Source organism: Babylonia areolata, chromosome 3 (genome assembly GCF_041734735.1).
Source record: "Babylonia areolata isolate BAREFJ2019XMU chromosome 3, ASM4173473v1, whole genome shotgun sequence".
NCBI classification, from domain to species: Eukaryota; Metazoa; Mollusca; class Gastropoda; order Neogastropoda; family Buccinidae; genus Babylonia; species Babylonia areolata.
Window position 1 is genome coordinate 54,114,929 of NC_134878.1, and position 19,207 is coordinate 54,134,135.

General features: G+C 37.7%; 1 protein-coding gene across 2 annotated transcripts; it reads left to right on the forward strand.

Annotated features, from left to right (window-relative positions):
- The first annotated feature begins 1,414 nt into the window (after window positions 1–1,414).
- Window positions 1,415–18,969, forward strand: LOC143280114 (calcyphosin-like protein). 2 transcript variants are annotated; one of them, XM_076584663.1, is made up of 5 exons: window positions 1,415–1,570; window positions 1,714–1,872; window positions 3,074–3,251; window positions 4,826–5,032; window positions 18,064–18,969. In XM_076584663.1, the coding sequence occupies exons 2-5, from the start codon at window positions 1,736–1,738 to the stop codon at window positions 18,169–18,171; spliced, it is 630 nt and encodes a 209-aa protein (XP_076440778.1). In that variant the 5' UTR covers window positions 1,415–1,570; window positions 1,714–1,735; the 3' UTR covers window positions 18,172–18,969. The 2 variants fall into 2 exon arrangements, with proteins under 2 accessions (XP_076440778.1, XP_076440779.1); XM_076584664.1 differs by lacking the exon at window positions 18,064–18,969 and adding an exon at window positions 11,510–13,132.
- The last annotated feature ends 238 nt before the right edge of the window (window positions 18,970–19,207 follow it).

A 19,207-nucleotide genomic window follows, 5' to 3' on the forward strand; every position in this document is an offset into this window, starting at 1 on the left:
TGAAATTCTCGAAGCTGTTTTTGTCAGTTCCTTTCTAGTTTGAAGTATTTTTGCCAACTCTTTAGTCGGCCAGCACTGAACGGCTACAGCAGTAGTAAAAGTAGCAGCGATGGTAGTAGCAGCTGCTGCAGCAAATAACCTATATGCAGCAAAGACACCCCCCATATATATATATATATATATATGAGGGGAAGGGGGGGGGGTTGGGGGGGGGTATGTGGTACGAGTAGTAGTAAAAGAGTAATCGGTTTCACCCTTAGTGTATTCATATGTAGATCTATTTATTGGCTCAGTGATTCCCCCACTGTATGAAAATCAACCACTATGTCTGCTTTTATTAGAATATCGCTCAAGGGACTCGGTGCATGTATACCTACATAAACCAAATAACACAAACGAGGAGATGAATGAACAGACTGAAGGACAACTGAGTAAGGAAAGGAGGGAGCACTGAAACGTGTTACTAAAACAATTCCTTTCCATGCGACCTTCCCAGGGCCTACGTTGAGAAGATCACAAACTCAAAGCCAAGACTGCAAAGAAAGCTCCACTCCGTGCTTCGTTTGACGCAGTCTCCGTCACTGCCCCACATTAGGATGCAAGCGCGACGCCAATGTATCGTTAATCCGCTTAGTCGGCAGTCCTTGAGTACTGCCGTACCAACACTCGCACAAGAAGGACGGCATCTATGCACTGGAGAGAGTACACAGATGTGCTGCCCGCTTCATCGTTTGGAACTATCGATCCCGCATCCCTGATTCTAAGAGAACCTACTGCTGGTCCGTAAGAAACAAATGCAGCTAATCTCTTTCTTTAAGGTGGTTGAGGGGTTAGTACCGGCGATGCCTTGTAATTATTAAAACAACAACAACAAACAAACAAAAACCGCAAAAACAAAGCACAACTGTCAGATTCATTGTCAGGTATAACGCTTATCAGTCTGTATGATCTGACAACATCGACATTTTCGTGCGGAACCATAGTTGGTGCTCTCCATCCAGCCCTGCAAGACGGTGCGGTTCAAAAACTCTTTCCAGCGAACTGTATCGGACTGGAACGCCCTCGTGACAGTCCACGCTGGCTCTGTCACGAGCTCAAAATTTAATTTCAAAGAAGGCCAGCTGACGGCCCCCGTACGCCCCCTCCACCCATTCTCTCGGGGTGCAACTATAAAACGCCAGTCACCTGGAATTGTGCGCTGTGCACGGTCTATCAAGTTAAGACCATTGATTTTTTCCGCTCAAGTACCACCAAGGGAAATAACTCTGAATGCATTATCGTCTCCTCGATAAAATGTTCTGCAAATATCAGCCTCCCCCCCCCCCCCCCCCCCCCCCATACGGCAGCATTTGCTTGTGAAATATGCACAGCTAAAGCTACAGGCTGAATATCAAAATAGGAAAAACATATCAGTATTAGCTATTGGTTAATATACACATGCCTCATACAAGGATATTTGCCCCTCCCTGTAACCATAGTGACAATCATCGGTAAACATCGGTTCAACTCGCGAAACGTGTTCGTTGAATCGAGAACCTGCGACAGAGGTGCCATACACAAAACAAACTTGGTATGTATGATCCTAAGACCCCTAAGCGTTTTAATATTTTCAGGGCAAAATTATTTGTTCGGATGGATAATGCCAGATTACATTTAACGATCGAAGGTTGGCACTTTTGTGTAGTAAAAGGATGAAATGTGTGATTGTTGCAGATTGTACAGAAAATCATCAGCCATGGCATGTACGCAGAGAACGAACACGGAATTCATGCAGAAGTGCAAAAAAGCAGAAAAAGAAACAACCGATCCTTTGGAAAAATTTAAAATGCAGATCTTAATGAGAGGAGCAACGGGCATAAAAAATCTGGCGAGGTTAGTATATTCATTTTGTGACTAAAATTATGTGGCGGTCTTTGAAAATGACAACGTTCGACGTGTTTGCTCGTGTTTGGGCTTGTTACCTCGCGCGAGAATTGGAGTTAAGAGTTTCATGAAAACTCGTGCATTACAGAAGTTTTGTCATTGGTGTGATATGTCAATCCATCTATTTATATATATGTATGTATATATATATACACACACACATACATATATATATAAATCTGTGTGTGTGTGTGTGTGTGTGTGTGTGTGTGTGTGTGTGTTAGAGAGGCTGATTGTGTTTACTGTTAAAAATTAGTGCTTCAAAGAGCTTCGCTGGCTCAACCGTGGAACACTTAGGGCTTTGGCCCTAGTCGCCAAGTTGTTTTTTTAAAAATTTTTTTAAAAGGGTGAATGTTGGATGGTCTTGTGCTCAGATTTAAGGGACAGGCATTTTTGTTACAGGAAGTTAGTGTATGAAAGATGATGAACAGTGCTAAAAACAACAACAAACAAATAAAAAACAAACAATTCATAAAGCTGGCAACACGAACAAGTATAAGCTGGTAAAAACACAGAAAATCTCCCCATATACTGTGTAAACAGGTTTAGTATGATTTCTATAATACATATAATATGTAACTTGTAAGTATCTTCTGTGGGAAAAAATCCTTACCTTGATCCATGAACATGAAAATAGTTGAAGACAACAGAAAAAAATATGTAATCAACAATGGCCTGGTGTACTGCCCCTGTTTCCAGACAAAATTCCCCTTGATTCCTCCTGTCAGTGAAAAGGGCATGAATAGCAGAACTTGCTTTCTCTTTGATTTATCTGGAACCCTAAACAGGAGCTCCTTATTCCTGTGAAGAACAGTCAAAGTGTAGAACAGCTTATTGAAAGAAGCAGTGCAGGCCACTGCTTGTGACGCAAATGTGTTTGGGACTCCAAGTTTGAATTGACACCAGATATGATCAACCCCCACACACTATCTTATTATGACAACTTCACAGGAACTGAATGATTTTGTTATGAAAATTCCTACAATGAAGTGGGCGGAGACACTTTTTTGCACATCGAAAGGGGATAAAAATTTCCATCCAGGGGTGGTCAAGAAGTTAGCCAATTCTATATGAGTTGAGTGTATGTCAGTTTGAATGTGAACATACAAAGATGACAATGACTCATACAAGTTGTTTTTCTGGTTTACAGAAATTTCAAGATCATGGATGATGATGGAAACAGGACGATCCAGTTTGTAGAATTTCAGAAGGGGCTGAGAGATTTTGGTTTGACTTACGATAAAGACCAGGCATTACAACTGTTTGGCTTATTTGATGCTGATGGCAGTGGTTCCATTGACTTTGATGAATTCCTGGTCAAATTGAGGGTACGTTCATTGTATGATTGGCTTTTGGGGGAAAAAACAATGAAATTTGTGTCAATAACATTTCACTTTCTCTATCTGTGCACTGTCTGTGTGTTTGAATGCATTCCTCTCTGTCTTTGTGTTGTTGAGTCTGTTGCTTTCCATCCCTCTGTTCTGCCATCTTGGTAAGCTGTGTCAATTTCAGTTTGTCTTTTTCTGTCATTTTCTACTCTCTCTCCCAAATACTCTTTAATAATTATCATCTGTATCTCCATGATCACTATCTTTTATCGTGTACGGGAGTGTGTGTGTGCGAGTGAGTGTGTGTGTGTGTGTGTGTGTGTGTGTGTGTGTGTGTGTGTGTGTGTGTGTGTGTGTGTTGGTTGGTTATTAATTCAATGTTTGTTCACTGAAGTGATTTTAGATGGGGGAAAAAAGTGTGTGCAGTGTATATGTTAATGTGTGTGGGAACATGATCGAACTGTATACAATTACAAATCTGACAAAAAATAGAAATTTTGAATGGAGAAGGAAATTTGGGGGATAGAAACAAACAAAGGAATCCAATTAATTAACCATAAAATCATAAGAAACACCATTTCTGAACAAGAGTCACAATACTAATATTGTTATGATAAATTCTTTGGTGGTTTAAAAAAGAGCCAGTGAATGCACTGTGTCACCATTACTGCAGCACCACAAATCAACAGAATACATGATTAAAAGAGTATAGTTGTTTTCTTTTTGCCCATTGGTGTTGTACAGGGTGAATTAAATTGGAGATAACACAGTAATTTGAGGTGCTCCAGTTGAATTGGTTCTGTAAGATGAGATGGTGTCAAGGGAGCCAAGAACTGTTCAACATGCTTTTGGCTAGGTTTGAACCTTGTGAGCAGCAGGCTAGACTGAGATGAATAGATACCAGAAATGTATCCACTCTTCACTGAGGATTTGAACATAAGAGAGGGGGGGATAACTAGAGTACCCCAAATCGTGGAGATGGCTGAGCAGCCAGTCTAGTGAAGAGGCAGGGTAGATTCTATGGCCCATCACTAGTGTAACGCCTCGGGCAGCAGTGAAATCTGTGAACGGTGGGAGAAACAGGTTAGCACTCAGGCACCAGGGTGGACAAGCTAATGTTTTAACAGTCTAAGGTGGATGGACAGTAACTAGGAAACTGAGTATTACAAGATTCAGTCTAGTATTGAACTAATCAGAGAATGTGCCTCTTTCTCAACTCATATCTTTGGGAGTTTTGCCATCATTAGATGCTGCTGAATTGTACTGAAAGCTGATAAAACAAAAAGAATGAAAAGAATGCACAGACAAGAAGTTTAGTTGTTGTCGTTGTTTCTTCAGGTGGGTATAAGCATGAGGAAGAAGTGTTATCGTGGCTTCATCTGCTGACCTGTTCTGCTTATATGCAGATTGAAATAGGCCATGATGTTGCGGGGTTTGGCGTAGGAGTGAGCAAATAACAAATCATTGCAATGGCAATCAGAGCACTTGCTCTGTAGTCATTTCGACAGGATTATGTGTTTTGGGTGTTGTGCATGCATGGGTACATGCAAAAGCGTGCTTCCTTCTGTCTGCAGCCAAAAATGAGCCGGAGTCGGAGGGACCTGATCGCCAAAGCATTCCAGAAACTGGACAAGTCAGGTGATGGTATTGTCACAGTGGAAGATCTGAGAGGAGTGTACAGTGTGAAGAAACATCCCAAATATCTGAATGGAGAGTGGACAGAGGATCAGTGCCTGGGCAAATTCCTGGAAGCATTTGACTCCAAGGACAAAGATGGCAAGGTAGGAGGAAATAACAGTTTTGAGGAATCGGGGGAAATTCATATAGGGTGAGAAATGTCAAAACTGAAAAAGGGGACTGGGGGTAAGGATTGGGGGAGGGTGGTCAGTATACACCATGCGAAACTACACACTATTACATGCATACATGTGCCTGTGAACACATTGTGTACCTGTGTGTTAACAAGTATTACATTCACATCCATTTACACACACACACACATGTAAAAACACACACACATATCATACAATTTGATGCACACAAAGTGCATTGCAGTTGTGAAAAGACACAAGTGTAAACAAGAACAGCCTGCTGAGATATAGTTTTGCACAGTTAGTATGTAGCACATGTTGAAGATTGTTAAAAAAAACAAAGAAAACATACATCCTATTGCACAACACGTACTTATGTTACACATTCAAATTGAAACAATAAAAGGAAACAAAAGGAAGAAAGAACATGGTACCTTGACAGGAATCTTTCAGCATGTCTTTGGTATTCCCTCTCATGGCACATAACCAAACCTTTACTATTTAGAGGTGTTTGTGTTATAATTCTGCTGTATTTTGAGGATTATAGAGGGCTTTGTTGTGTTGTGTGTAGCCCTTGATTGGAATTAAACATTAACAACAATAAAACTACAAAAAAAAAGAGAGATCAGTCATAACTAGTCTATTAGCCACAAAGGAAGAAGGCAGAAGTCAGAAAGTGGAAATAAATCTATTTAGCACGTGGCAACTGATAACAAGAAAAATCCTGTGAGCCTCACTTCATATGACACCATTTGTTATGAAATTGGATCTTTGGTCAGTTGTTTTGACGGAAAAATAGACATACTTGTTGTTGGATTTCATTAATGATTAAACGAGAGTGAGCGCATGGCTTTCATTTGACTGTGGCAAAGATTGTTGAACTTTAGTGTCTGTGTGAGGAGGGTCTTGTGAAGGGAGGTAGTTCTTTGATACATATTATTACCACAAAGTGGTTTTATTTCACTTTGGCTCTGTTTTTGGCAGTGCACAAAAAAACATTTCTGATATTAAGTCTTGCATGAGAAGGAAGTGTCACAATATTCAGCAACCATCATCATGAGCCACTGTGTGGAAAATAAAAGTGACGAAAACTCACCAATCTTAGAAATGCTTAAACACACTAGAAAGAGGGACAGAAGGACAGAGGGAGGGGCACCTTGGTTTGAATAGATTTTGAAACACTTCTGTCTTCTTTCCAACTTGTTCCTTATCTTTGTATCCACCTGTATGGACTTTGTCCAAAAAAAAGAAGCTAAATGGAAAGTTTGAATAGGTTTTGTAACACTTCTGTCTTCTTTCGAACTTTTTCTTTATCTTTGTATCCAACTGTATTGACTTTGTCCAAAAAAGCTAACATGGAAAGTATACCTGTGAGTGTGACATAGCATCTGCATATATTGCATGCAGTGTGTTTTCTTAGACCATGTACTGTTGCATTTTTTGATTTTATGTGATACGCGACACTGTACTGTAAAACCAAGTTCTTTATAATGATAATGTGGTAAGCCTGTCACATACAAGGCAACAACTCCACATGGACTGGAGTGACTTCTCACAGGTGTGAAAGAGATGAGAACAGTTACGAATGTTGAAGATTTGCCATATGGTACTGTATCATATGTTGTATTTCATGGCAAAGAGGGGGAAGGAAGGAGGGAAGATGAGCAACATTATATTTCTTTAAAAAAAAAATTTTTTTAAGTACTTTTCTTTCTTTTTCTTTTTTCTTTTTTTACCACAAAGCACCAAAAACATTAGTTTAACTACTTTGCAACAGTTAAATGTCAGTGGAGGTATTTTTTCTTTAGCCATCTGTTAATGCAGCCAATGTCTATTATTCAGTGCATTTACAGACATTCGGTATTTTGAGTCTGTGTGTACACATTGATGAGGAAGTGAGCTGACATTTACAAAGGACATATTTCAGTAAAATTAATTTTGATTACAAATACTAAACCGTGACTCACTGATGCAGACTCTGTCCTTTGCAAACTATTACATTTAGAATTTCTCTTTCTCCAGTGTGTATACTGCAGAACGTTCCTCTGGTGTTTCTCTGTTGAGTTGTGTTAGCGGTTGTTTTTTTTTTTCAGAACACATTTTATCAACAGTACAACAGCAGCAAAAGCAGCAATGCTACTCCTGCACTGACATAAATAAACAATAAAAATGTATGACTGTATAAATGATGGGCATACAAACAGTTCAGTCCCATGTACTCTGTCATACTCTCTGTATGTAAACTATATGTTCTTGTGTCTGTCTTACACTGTGTTCTTGTGTCTGTCTTACTCATAACTCTTTTTTGTGTTTTGTTTTTAATCCATCATACATAATTCAGTCAGTTTGTCAGAGGGACTATATCTCAAAGATAATATTTATTTAATATTTTTTTTGTTATTGAAAGTATTTAGATTTCAAAAAGAGTGGTTTCTAGATTTCTAAAACAAAACAAAAAAAAATCTTTCACAATTCTCTTGTGGTTTTTCATGTTAAAGCTTTTTTTTTTTCTAACAAATGTTATTTTATAATCTTTGAAAAACAACATATTGCTGCTTATTTTGATTTTCTTAACATTTGAAGGTTTATTGACTTACTAATATGTTGTGTTCCAAGATGATAAAAAAGAATGAAAGAAAGACAATAATTAAAATACTAACAATAGCTTCCAGTAGACAGTAACATTTTTTTCAAGAAATTACTAACTTGGATTTATTTGTTTATCCATTTCCTTTTTATTCTTATTTTGTGGAAGTATTTTGTTTTTGACGGTGCAGTTTTATGCTTCCCGTTTTATTATTTTTTTATTGCAAGCTTTTTTTTTTGATTTGGGTGTGAGTTAACTAACCAATTTTAATTATAACCTATTTGTAATAATAACTGGAAAGTTTCCTTTCAGCGTATTTAGGTTGCGTGTCAGGTTGGAAATATATTTGTATACAACATTTTGCTATTGATATGTATCCTTTAAGAAAGCACTCTCATTAACTGAGTGGCTGAATAAGATATCTGATTCTTGTTTTTTTTCTTCTGGTCTTACAAATAGTCTGAAGATATAAAACCAGAAATCTGGACTGGAGTAATTAAAAACCAAAAGAAATTTTACTGTTTTTGTTCTGGAAATTTATAACAATAGAAAGAAAAAAACCCAAACCACACACACACAAAACAAATAAAAACAACAACAAAAAAAACAACAACAACCCATTAGCAACAATATAATGACATGATGCAGGAAGAACATTCACATATATGAAGTACAGTAGCTCAAGAAGCAGATAAGATTAAACACACATACACACGAACAAACACACCAATCAATCTGACACACTGTTTACAGGAAGGCAGCTTTGCTGGGTCAGGCACGGATGACAGTGCAATACAAATATTTGAATTTATGAATGTTCTTTGCTCATTAGTTTATTTCTAAAATATTTTGCTACATTGAACATGTTGCTGATGTGATTTAATTCTGTACTCATGTGTTCAGTTCTTTGCGTGTGCTCTTTTTAAAGATTTAAGTATACTAATTTTATACTTTGTTTTCAGGTGTAGATATTAATGGTTAGAAATATTTTGTTGATAATTCTCTGATAAGTTCCAATTCAATTATGGTCAGAATTTCTTCTCAGATGTATTGTACAAATTCATAAAAAATATTTCTGTTGAGGGAAAATTGACAGTTCGCAAACAAACAGAAGATGTAATAGAACATGCCATAAGGTATAACCCCACCCCCATCCAAAAAGCAAAACACAACAAAAAAACAAAACAACAACAACAAAAAACAACACCCCAACTGATAATGCCTGGTAGTTGGTTGTTAAAGAAAAAGTTAATACAAAAACTGAGCTGTCTCCCAATTAAGCTTAACATATACAGATGAAATACAGTGGACTGATTTTTCTTTTATGATGCAGGTTTGCTGCCAATGCAAAAATTACTGTAGCAATCTGATACATTGCTGTACTGTATCCCCCCACCCCACCTTCCCTCATAAAAAAAGCAGAGGTATGCATTGTGCACTGTTTTGTTTTTTAATCTGACTTGAAATGTTGGCGGAATAAGATAAGCTGAGTATATGCAGAGCAAATGAAAATGTTCTATCAGTAAGAAGATGATTGCATCACTTAGTAAACTTCTGTCAGTTATAAATTCTTAGGAAAGTGATGGATCAACTCAGAGAATTTAAACGGAGAAGATGCAACTGATTAGCATGCCAGAAATCAGTAGCTGATTGATTAAAGAACTGAGAATGTACAAACAAGATTTCAGACCATGAAACAACTAGGTATACATGCTGTATTCTGCCACTGATGTCAGAATGAGCCAAAATCATGCTAGTGGTAATAAAACAGCAGGTTTGATATTCTTAGTTAACTTCATCAGAAGATGGGACAGAACAAAAAGATGTAAGGTATAGAAAAAGCAAACAAGTGATCAAAACTTTTCATGAAAGGCAAGTATCCGTTTGCAAGTTTTTACCTATCAAAGTATAAGTACTTATGCAGAGATTTTATCTTCTGATACTCTTGTTCAATGATTATGACTTTATGAACTGTCTAGGCCTTTTGTGTAAATTTCAAGCATTATGAATTTCCTGTATATTCCCTTTAGTGCACAGTGTATACTCTGTGGTCATTAGAACAATCTTTGTGTGTGTCACAACCCCTACCTTCTTCCTACTATCCTTACCCTCGACATTATTTCTTTTCATGGGTGAAACGTTTCTGTTTAGAGAGGGATTTTTTTCTGACTGTGAGATAAGAAACTGATTCAAGTGACAAGAAAAGTATATTTTGTCCTGTTTAAAATTGATGACCGACTGTTAGGCTATGTGGTGTCTCACAATGCTCAGGTAAAACAAAGTACTCAGATCTTTCAAAGGCTATAGCCTTGAAAAAGAATTTGAAAGTGGAAGGTTTGCCAGTCCATCATGGTTGTCTCCTATATTTCACATCACTTCCGTGCTTGTGAGACACAGCTCCCAGTTTTCTCTCTCAAGCTTGCAGGGGAAAGCATGTATCTCAGAGTGCCTTTTGTAGTTTGTCTTAACATTGATTTCCTTACACACCACTGGCCTTTCTATGGGCAAGGGACCATTCAGAAAATGTGTAAGAGTGGTATCAAAAACACACTGAAGATAATGAGCAATTTCTGGTAGCTGCCAACAATTTGAGTGAGTGTTTACCTGCTTCAACCTGTTTGAAGCACTTCTGCCAACACTGCATTGAAGGCCAAGGCACTGAGAAACAAGCTGGTGCAGTTGATAGAGAACTGAGTAATAGAGTTCCTGCTTTCATGCATGCTATAATTTTCTTAGGTTTTCAGAACCCAACAGTAAGTGTTGACTAGTCAGTTGTCATTGCCTTCAGTACCATCTTCTTGGCTCCAGCTGTCAAAAAAAGAAAATGTATATGGCGTATGCTTTCTCATTGCCCTTCATTTTGGTGGAGCTTGTGAGCAAGGTAGTGAGGAAGCTCTGCAGGTAAATCCTGCTGGCTCCACTGAAGGGAACACATGCTGGCTGTTCCAGTTGGTGGACTTTTGTACCGAGCCAACCACTGGAACTTACTATGGAGCCCCATCTTTTCACCCAGCTGCACTCGGGAGACAGGCATGGAGACCTGTACCGCTTTTCATTTCATGCACATTTTTTCCTTGCAAGGATCGTATCCTATTTCCTGCTGTATTGAGGGGAAAAAAGGCACAAACAGTAAAGGCAGATCAGCAACCCCCCCCCCCCCACCCCCCCCCCCCCCCCCCCCAGAATTTTCAGTTACCTGTCCTTCAGTATTGAACTCCATCCCCACCACTCTGGCAGATACAATGGTTGGAGAAAACTTGCAGCTGGAAAACTATATTCATTAGCATGGGAGTGGAAGTGTATTTGGGATATGGACGGGGGCATTCACTTTTGATTTTTGTTCAGCGTTACTGCCTTTGAAAGGCTTGATTGGTGCTACCCAAGGCAAGATGTGATGAGCAAATATACTAAGGGCAGGAAAGTATACAGAAAAATAACTTTTTGTTGTGAGAAAATGATTTCATTATCAAGGGGGTATTATGTCTGTTTTTGATGTCATTGGTGTGCCCTTCTCTTCAGGAGGCATTGTGCTAGATGTTCCTGATTATTTTTTATTTTTAGTTTGGATAAGTTTCGCCCATGATTACTCTCTGTGGCTCTTCCCATTGCAACAAAAGAAAAATTTACCCAGAATGATTTTCCCTGGTGGTTTTTTTTTATTATTTTTTTTATTTTTTTTACCCAGAATGATTTTCCCTGTGTGTTTTTTTTAATTTTTTTTTTTTTTTACCCAGAATGATTTTCCCTGTGTGTGTGTTTTTTAAAATTTTTTTACCCATGATTTTCCCTGTGTTTACCTGCTGTTCTGTCTGCACTGAAAACCACTCTGATGTGCACTCTAGCTGTGTGCTTCCTTTCAGATCACGAGAGAGGAGTTTGAAAACTACTATGTTGGTGTCAGCGCTTCCATTGACAGTGATGCTTACTTTGATCTGATGATGAAAAATGCCTGGAAGCTGTAGTGAGTCTTCACTGCACAACATCATCTTTGCCTCTGCTTCATTGTGGAGTGATTCATGTGAAGATATCATTTGAGAACTTTGAAAACTGGACTGTGTTGTAAGGGCTTGTGTATGATAGAACCACTCTTTATTGTTTTCATTTTAATCTGGCATGTCTGCCACCTGCAGAGAAGGATGACTGGAATCATGATGGAGTTGTGAGGTTGTGGACATGGAGAAGTATCTTTCTTACATTTTTAAATTATTTGGATTTTACAAGCCAGACATTTTGCTTTGGACCAGCGTATGTAGGTGTTATTAAATAATGTTTTTTTCCCCCTTCTCTCCAATATGATAAAAGTGATACATATGTAGATTGCTTACAGTTTTGCTCAGTTTCATCTTTCAGACACAGATGTATTGTCATTAAAATACTTGCTCATCTATTTTGTATTTTCTTTGCACGTTTAGTAAGCTTGTTTATTTTTTATATTTCCTTTGCATATTTGCACTTTTAGTAAGTTGTTTATTTTCGTATACTTCCTTTGCACATTTTATATATTCATAGATTCTTTTCTCATTAAATGACCATTTCTCTCTCAATTGTTTTAAACAAAGCAGTGTAAGTTGCTTACAACACATTCACATGTTGGCATAAATGTTTGGTGAAATGCTAGTTACATTTGTTTGAAACATATGGTTGCGGGACATCTTTATTGTGTCAAAGGTAAGCAAACTGTGGAAGGTCTAATGTGTGTGTGTGAGCTTTTTATTGTTGCTTGTGAGACTGTTGTAACAGGGGTATTGGTGACATATGTTGTTTATGATGATCATTTAGTTGGAGTGAGGAATTTTGTTAACTCTGGGGCTGGTTGAAGTCTGGCATTAAGTTTCACAAAGGTTCCCAGTTGTGAAGGATGATTATCATTCACCTGAGAATGTTTTAAATAATATTGCAGTACGGAACAGTTTTTATCTTCTTTTTTTTCCTGGATACAAACATTTTAGTGCCAAGTCTGCTTTATGCTTAGTGACAACTATTTGTCAAATGATGTTATGGTCACAGATTATAAGTAAAAAGCAGTTCTAACATGCAAACTACTAAATTAAAGTATATATAGCCAACACTTTTCTGAAAGGAAAATGAACACACTATTCAGTTATGACAGTTTCAAGTGAATTTAATGAGTTTGCTATAGGAAAATTCCTACAATGACAAGAATTGAAATTTCCGTCTTGAGCACTTTTATTTTTTACAGACCGGAAGGGTATGGACATTTCCATCCTGGGGCACTCACAGGGTTAATGATGAAATGTGTAGTTGCAGTGGACATGTACTACTTAATATTGCAAATATTTACAAATGTTGGGAGATATTCCCTTGAATAAGGTCATGCTTATTTATATGACACTCATTGGTCTTGACAATATATGAATAAATATTATATATAAAAATGTCTGTTATGTCTCTCAAAGTGTACATAAACCTTGTTTTACAGTCAGGATGTTTTTGCATTAAACGAAAAAGTCCAGAGAAATGACCATCCAAGTTTGTTTGGATTGAGTTCACTTGAGTGTGTTCATTCACTGTGTACCCATCAGACTGATCATCTGATACTTGTGGCAAACTAACATTTGCTGCCATCTCTGTGGTTGAGAAAATCACCATGCGAATTACTGCACTTAAAAAGTGTAGATCACAGCTTCAGGTAAATGCATGAACAAACAAAACTGAATAACTGGAATTTTGTTAGGACAGCCCACAGTACATGGAGTATAAAATGATTGCTTGGGATCTTGAACTCCTTTCAGCTCCTTACAAGCTGTTTGCTTCATCTGCAAAGTGCACTCACTTCTTTGACCACAGCCTCACATGACAGCAATAAAATGAGTAGCTGGAACTTCAAGATGACTAAGTATTCATTGAATGTACTGTTATAACAAAAGCCCTTCAAGTTTCATTTCAAACGGAACTTCAAGATGACTATTCATTGAATGTAATGTTATAACAAAAGCCCTTCAAGTTTCATTTCAAATCAAGAGACTGATTAACTGAACATGTTATCATCAAGCACTGAGTGTAAATTATGGCAAGATTTTTTTTTTTCACCATTGACTACTGAATCTTGAACAGGCATAAAAGCCCTGTCAGGTGAAACATAACTACCCTCATAAATGTATGACAGACATATGAATGTTTGAATATGCTTTACTTTGGTCTGAATGCCGTTAAATTACACATGCCTCAGATGAAGGAGATCAACTGCTGGAATTATTATTACTGTCATTTCAGAAGTATCTCTGCAGAACAAATTGCTCTTCTTCACCAGTCATGAATTCTCTAAAGCTGCCTGTTGTTGGGGGACTTGGGGGGTGGGGGAGGGGGGGTGGGAACAAAGGAGAGTGGAGTGGGTGGGGGTGTAAAGATATATATATATATATATATATATATATATATATTCTAACAGTTGGCTTCATTTTGTATCAGCGCATGTTGTCAAACCAATGTGTGCATATCTATTAGGTGCCTTAAAGACGTGCATGTAGAGACAGAAAAAAAGGAACTCCACATGCAAGAAACTTTGCACATGCCAGGAAGCTATGGTTAGGTTCAGATTGTTGGCCAGGCCAACCCTACCAAGGTTAGACTGACCTATGGTTTCTTGAATATCGTTATTGCTGTGAAGGTGCAACTGTGTAAATTCATCTATTTTTGTTTCAATTAATATACAGATTTTGTAAGATATATGTGTTATGTTTTTCAATCCTTTGTCTTTGAAAACAAAACTGTAATGTTTATGAAATGTACAAAATACACAAACCAGTATGATATATAAATACTTAAGTACATAAGTGCATGCATGGACACAAGGCAGAATAAGAATACCAAGTTTAAAATGAAGTGTGCAGTTTAGCTTAGCACGCACACACATGCCTACGTGTCACCACAAGCATGGTAAAAATACAAATTAAACTGAGACCAAATAAAATCATTTGAGAAAATGGTATTTATGTTTCCTGACTGTGAATATAAGAAGTCAACAGAATAACCCCAAGTAGAGACTGTTCCAGCTGTTGTCATCAACTGCATCTAAAGAGTCTTTTTCCTAAACTCAGAGCAGAGATGCCAACTGTTACGATTTCGTTGTATTTTCTTACGCTCAATCGCATGTTGTTCCAACGTCACTCAGATGTCAAAATTGTTCTGACGAGTTAATTTTCGACTAAATAGCATGGTCACATGCTTTCCTGTTGTAACATTACTCAGATGCTCTGGACCAATCGATCATGAGGCCAGGGCAGTCACTATTAACTTTGGTCTCATGTGATGATGCTCAACTAATCGTGTGTGTGTTTATATTGAAACAGCATTGAGTGGACCAATCAGCTTAATCGTTAGCGTGAACAAGAGAAAATGTGGCTAAATCAAGTTGCAACTCAGTCAAACACTGTGTGTGCCCTGGTAGATCAAGCTATGGAGTCACCTTGTAGATAAAAATGTACGTTTGCTGATGTTGCTCGGAGTCTGAGTGTTCCTACCAAATTAAAAATGTTCCTACCAACTTTCCTGATTGTTCCTGCAAACACTTGACAGGCGTCAGTATCTCTGTCAGAGTGAAAGTGAACTGGCACAGTGAAGGAAGTGGAAGAAAAATGAAGTCCACCAAAAGAGGGACAAAACGACAGGTAAATAACTCCAAAGGGTGCCCAGTTTGTGTCAGGGTCTTCCATGAGGCATGAATACATTACTTTTCCATTTTATTTCAGAGGACTGATCAGGCTCATGGTCCCAGGCTGCTGACTGCACGCAAAAGCAGCATATGTAGGAGGCTTTTATTTTGGTTTTCTTGTGACATCATTCTGGCATTGACATTGTGATGTGGTTGAAGGTATTCTGTGGATTTTGAACAGCTTGTATCCCACTGATGGGTGCAGCGGCTGCTCTGATTTGAGTGTTGGATTCTCAGTGGAGTTTCCTGAGTTAAATCCCTTGTTTTAGTGCACTTGGTGGGTGATATCCCGATCTCCCTGGTCAAAATATGTGCAGACCTACTAGTGCCTGAACACCCTTCATGTGTATATGAAAGCAGAAGATCAAATATGCATGTTAAAGATCCTGTAATCCTTGTCAGCATTTAGTGGGTTATGTAAACAACATACCCAGCAAGCACATGCTGAAAACTGAGTGTGGCTGCCTACATGGTAGGGTAAAAACATATATGTAAAAGCCCACTTGTACATATGAGTGAATGTTGGAACAACAGTCCATGAATGCAGAAGAATCCCACTTTGTATTTAAGACCTAGTCAACAGTAAAAACAAAACAAAAAAAAAACAAAAAAACCAACAAAAAACACCTACCAAGGGAGCATCACTTGTCTTAACCTCACCTTGTCATGTGCAAGGCTATGTGGGGGCTATCTTAATATTACTTACAAAGCTGTCAAGATTTCACCTGTAAACAACTCAGTGCAAAGCAGACAAGCTTTTCCCTCTAAAATAGTTATACTTTCAAATGATGCCATGGTTGTCTTCAAGACTTTTAAATGACACTTGTACAAACCTCACTATAGATCATCTTAGAGACTTCCTGAGTGCTGTTATAAAAAGCGACTGCTTCAGTACTTTATCTGTGATTTAGGAACAGCCATGGGCTCAACAGTCTGTGATCACTGCAATCTGTACACATGAAAGAGAAGGAAAAAAACATGTCTCCTCTCAAAATTAGGACTGGATATCATGTTCAATAAATATGGTTATTATATTCACTAAGCAAAACCAGTATCAACTGAACAATTTGCTGACGACATTAAACTGTACAGACATACCAAATGCATTGTGGAAATTGGTAAAGGAGGATGGACATTCCTGAATACCTTCATAAACTTTGTGCTGGGTGGCTTCACCAAACTGTTGACTGTATTATCACCATGGTTTTAGGATTGTATGGGATATATCTACTTTTATGCCTCAGCCTTGACCACTTTGATGAAAAACCAAAACACTGAATTGGCAAATGAAATGAAATTAGTCACAGTGCTGGTGTGAATTTCACATCACATGTCGCAAAATAGCATGAGCTCCAAAAATGTTCGCTGTAAGAAAGAAAATACCATTCTTGCTTCTAAACTGGTGTGGGCTGGGAAATATATGTTGAGTTTGAACAGAGTTTTATCACTCAGAATTAAAATCTTCAATACTCATACACATTTAATGGACGAAAGAACCTACAGCAGATTTCTTTCAAGCTCAGCATGCAGGTTAAATGTCATTAGTCAGCATAATACTGAAAATAAAAAGCTCACATTCCAAAGGTTTTTGTTTTTGTGTTTGGAATACATTCAGTTTGAGCTTAAAAGAGTTCTTTTCCACAGAAAAAACACACATACTGATGAGTCATAAGAAGTCAAAACCTTTCAAACACCAGTATCTGAAGATCATTATGAACTTGAGGAGTTTCATTCCTCTGTTCATTCTCTCCCTCTCTTTTCATGTTTTTACATTTTTGCTCAAGTACAAACCCACAAGAGGAGATTTGCAAATGAACAAATAGACAAAAACCAAACAATTCCCCCCCCCCCCAAAAAAAAAACAAAACAACAACAGCAAAAAACAAAAAGATCTGCTCTGCAGCAATATAGTTTAAGTACTCATATCAAACAGAGCATGTTGAATTTTACACACCAAAATCTGTTGAGCTGAAACTGACAGCATGTATTTAATCACTCACATGAACAAGTCTTAGCATATATTTAATCACTCACATAAACATGACTCTTAGTAATCATCCAGAGGAAGAGAGAGAGAGAGAGAGAGAGAGAGAGAGAATCTGGTAAATTTTAACCATTGCATATCTAGAAATTAAATTCATTTGGAAATAATTCAGTTTTACACAAATGCCCTTGCTTTTTTCACTTGATTTTGAGTGTGTGTGAATATGTGTTATCATCACACTTTCTCTGTCTCTTTAAGATGATGTTTATTACTCCCTTTTCCTCGTATTTATCACAAAACTGTTTTCTATTCATCGTTGAAGTTATTGTCTTACACTTATCTTTACTGAAGTGCTGTTACGTTTTATCTGTTCTTGTGTGCATTAAAAAAAACCCAACAACCCCGTTCTCTCATCTTGAAGATGTTACTTATTCCCTTTTCCTCTTATTCATTACAAAACTGTTTTCTATTTCTTTTGAAGTTCTTGTCTTACACTTTCTTTCCAGCCTTTTTCTTCTTCTTATTACTTCCCCACCCGTTATTTATCTCTGGTCTTTTCCACCTATTGAAAGTTATTCAGTATCAAAGCAGCAATGATGCATTTTCTGTTGTTCTTTTCCCTCGAGGTTTATTGCAATACTCTGTTTTCTGCAGAGTACATTTTTTCATTCAATGTTTTATACTTTGGAACCCCCCCCCCCCAAAAAAAAACCCCACGAAAAAAACCAAACTAATGATGGTTTTGTTTTCATTGCCAGATTACACGAGAAGAGTTTGAGAACTACTATGCTGGTGTGTCTGCTTCTGTGGACAATGACGCCTACTTTGACTTGATGATGCGCCAAGCGTGGGGCCTCAAGGAGTAAAGGGGTGAGAGGAATGGACTGCAGGCTGCAGTTCAACACTCATGATCTCTTGGAGTTGGGGAAAAAGATTTCATCACATCAAACGGAATACATAGTGTACGGAACACACTGGAATAAACCAATAAACTTCATGTGATATGGGTACCTTAATAGTTGATCAAAGGAGAAATACATTTCGAAAGGAACAAACTTCACAAGAAATGCAGAATTACAGTAGTACTGTCAGCATTAAAGGAGCTGAAAAAGTGGATAGAAGACAGGCAACTTTTTCATTTTTAGCTGGATGAGAACACTGATTTTTAATGGCATTGGTGAATGAGGATTTATCTACCCGTTGAGCTTTTACCTGTGATACCAAAGTGAACAGTTCCACGCTCCATTCACTGCCATTATCTTTTGCTTTGTGTATCAGAATTTCATTCATGTTAAAAAAAAAAAGTAAAAAAAAAAAAATTCAATGTAGTAAACATCTTGTATCATTTAACTATTTATCCACAACACTTATGAACACTGCATGGGACTTCAGCTGTCAGGTTTGGGAAGGTGTATCGTACTACTGTGTTTATTGGCAGCTGACATTCCATAGACAAGTCTGGCCTTAAACCCACCTCTTCCCAAGATAGCCTCCCTTCCCTGCCTCTTCCTTGTCTTGAGTTTGTCAAGTTCTACATGCGTGTGAATGACTGGTGCAAAAGTGCTTTGATTTGTCTCTGCACAAGATTCAGCGCTACATAAATATCATTATCATTATTATTACCATTAATATGCTGACAAAAAATGCAGGATAAGAGAACTGTTTCTCTTTGGTTGGTTGCATATGATGTGTGTGTTTGTATGTGTGTTTTGAGGGACTGGGGGGGGTGGGGTGCACACATTTTCCATTCTGTCAGCACAGACAGATGTTAACATACATACAAAAATGCTGCCCCCATTTTGTTAGCTTTTATAGTGTGAATCAGCAACTTAAGGGTTAAAGATACTGCAAAATTTTTACACAGTGCTCTCGTGGTTTAGCAGATGCATAAAAATAAAGTTC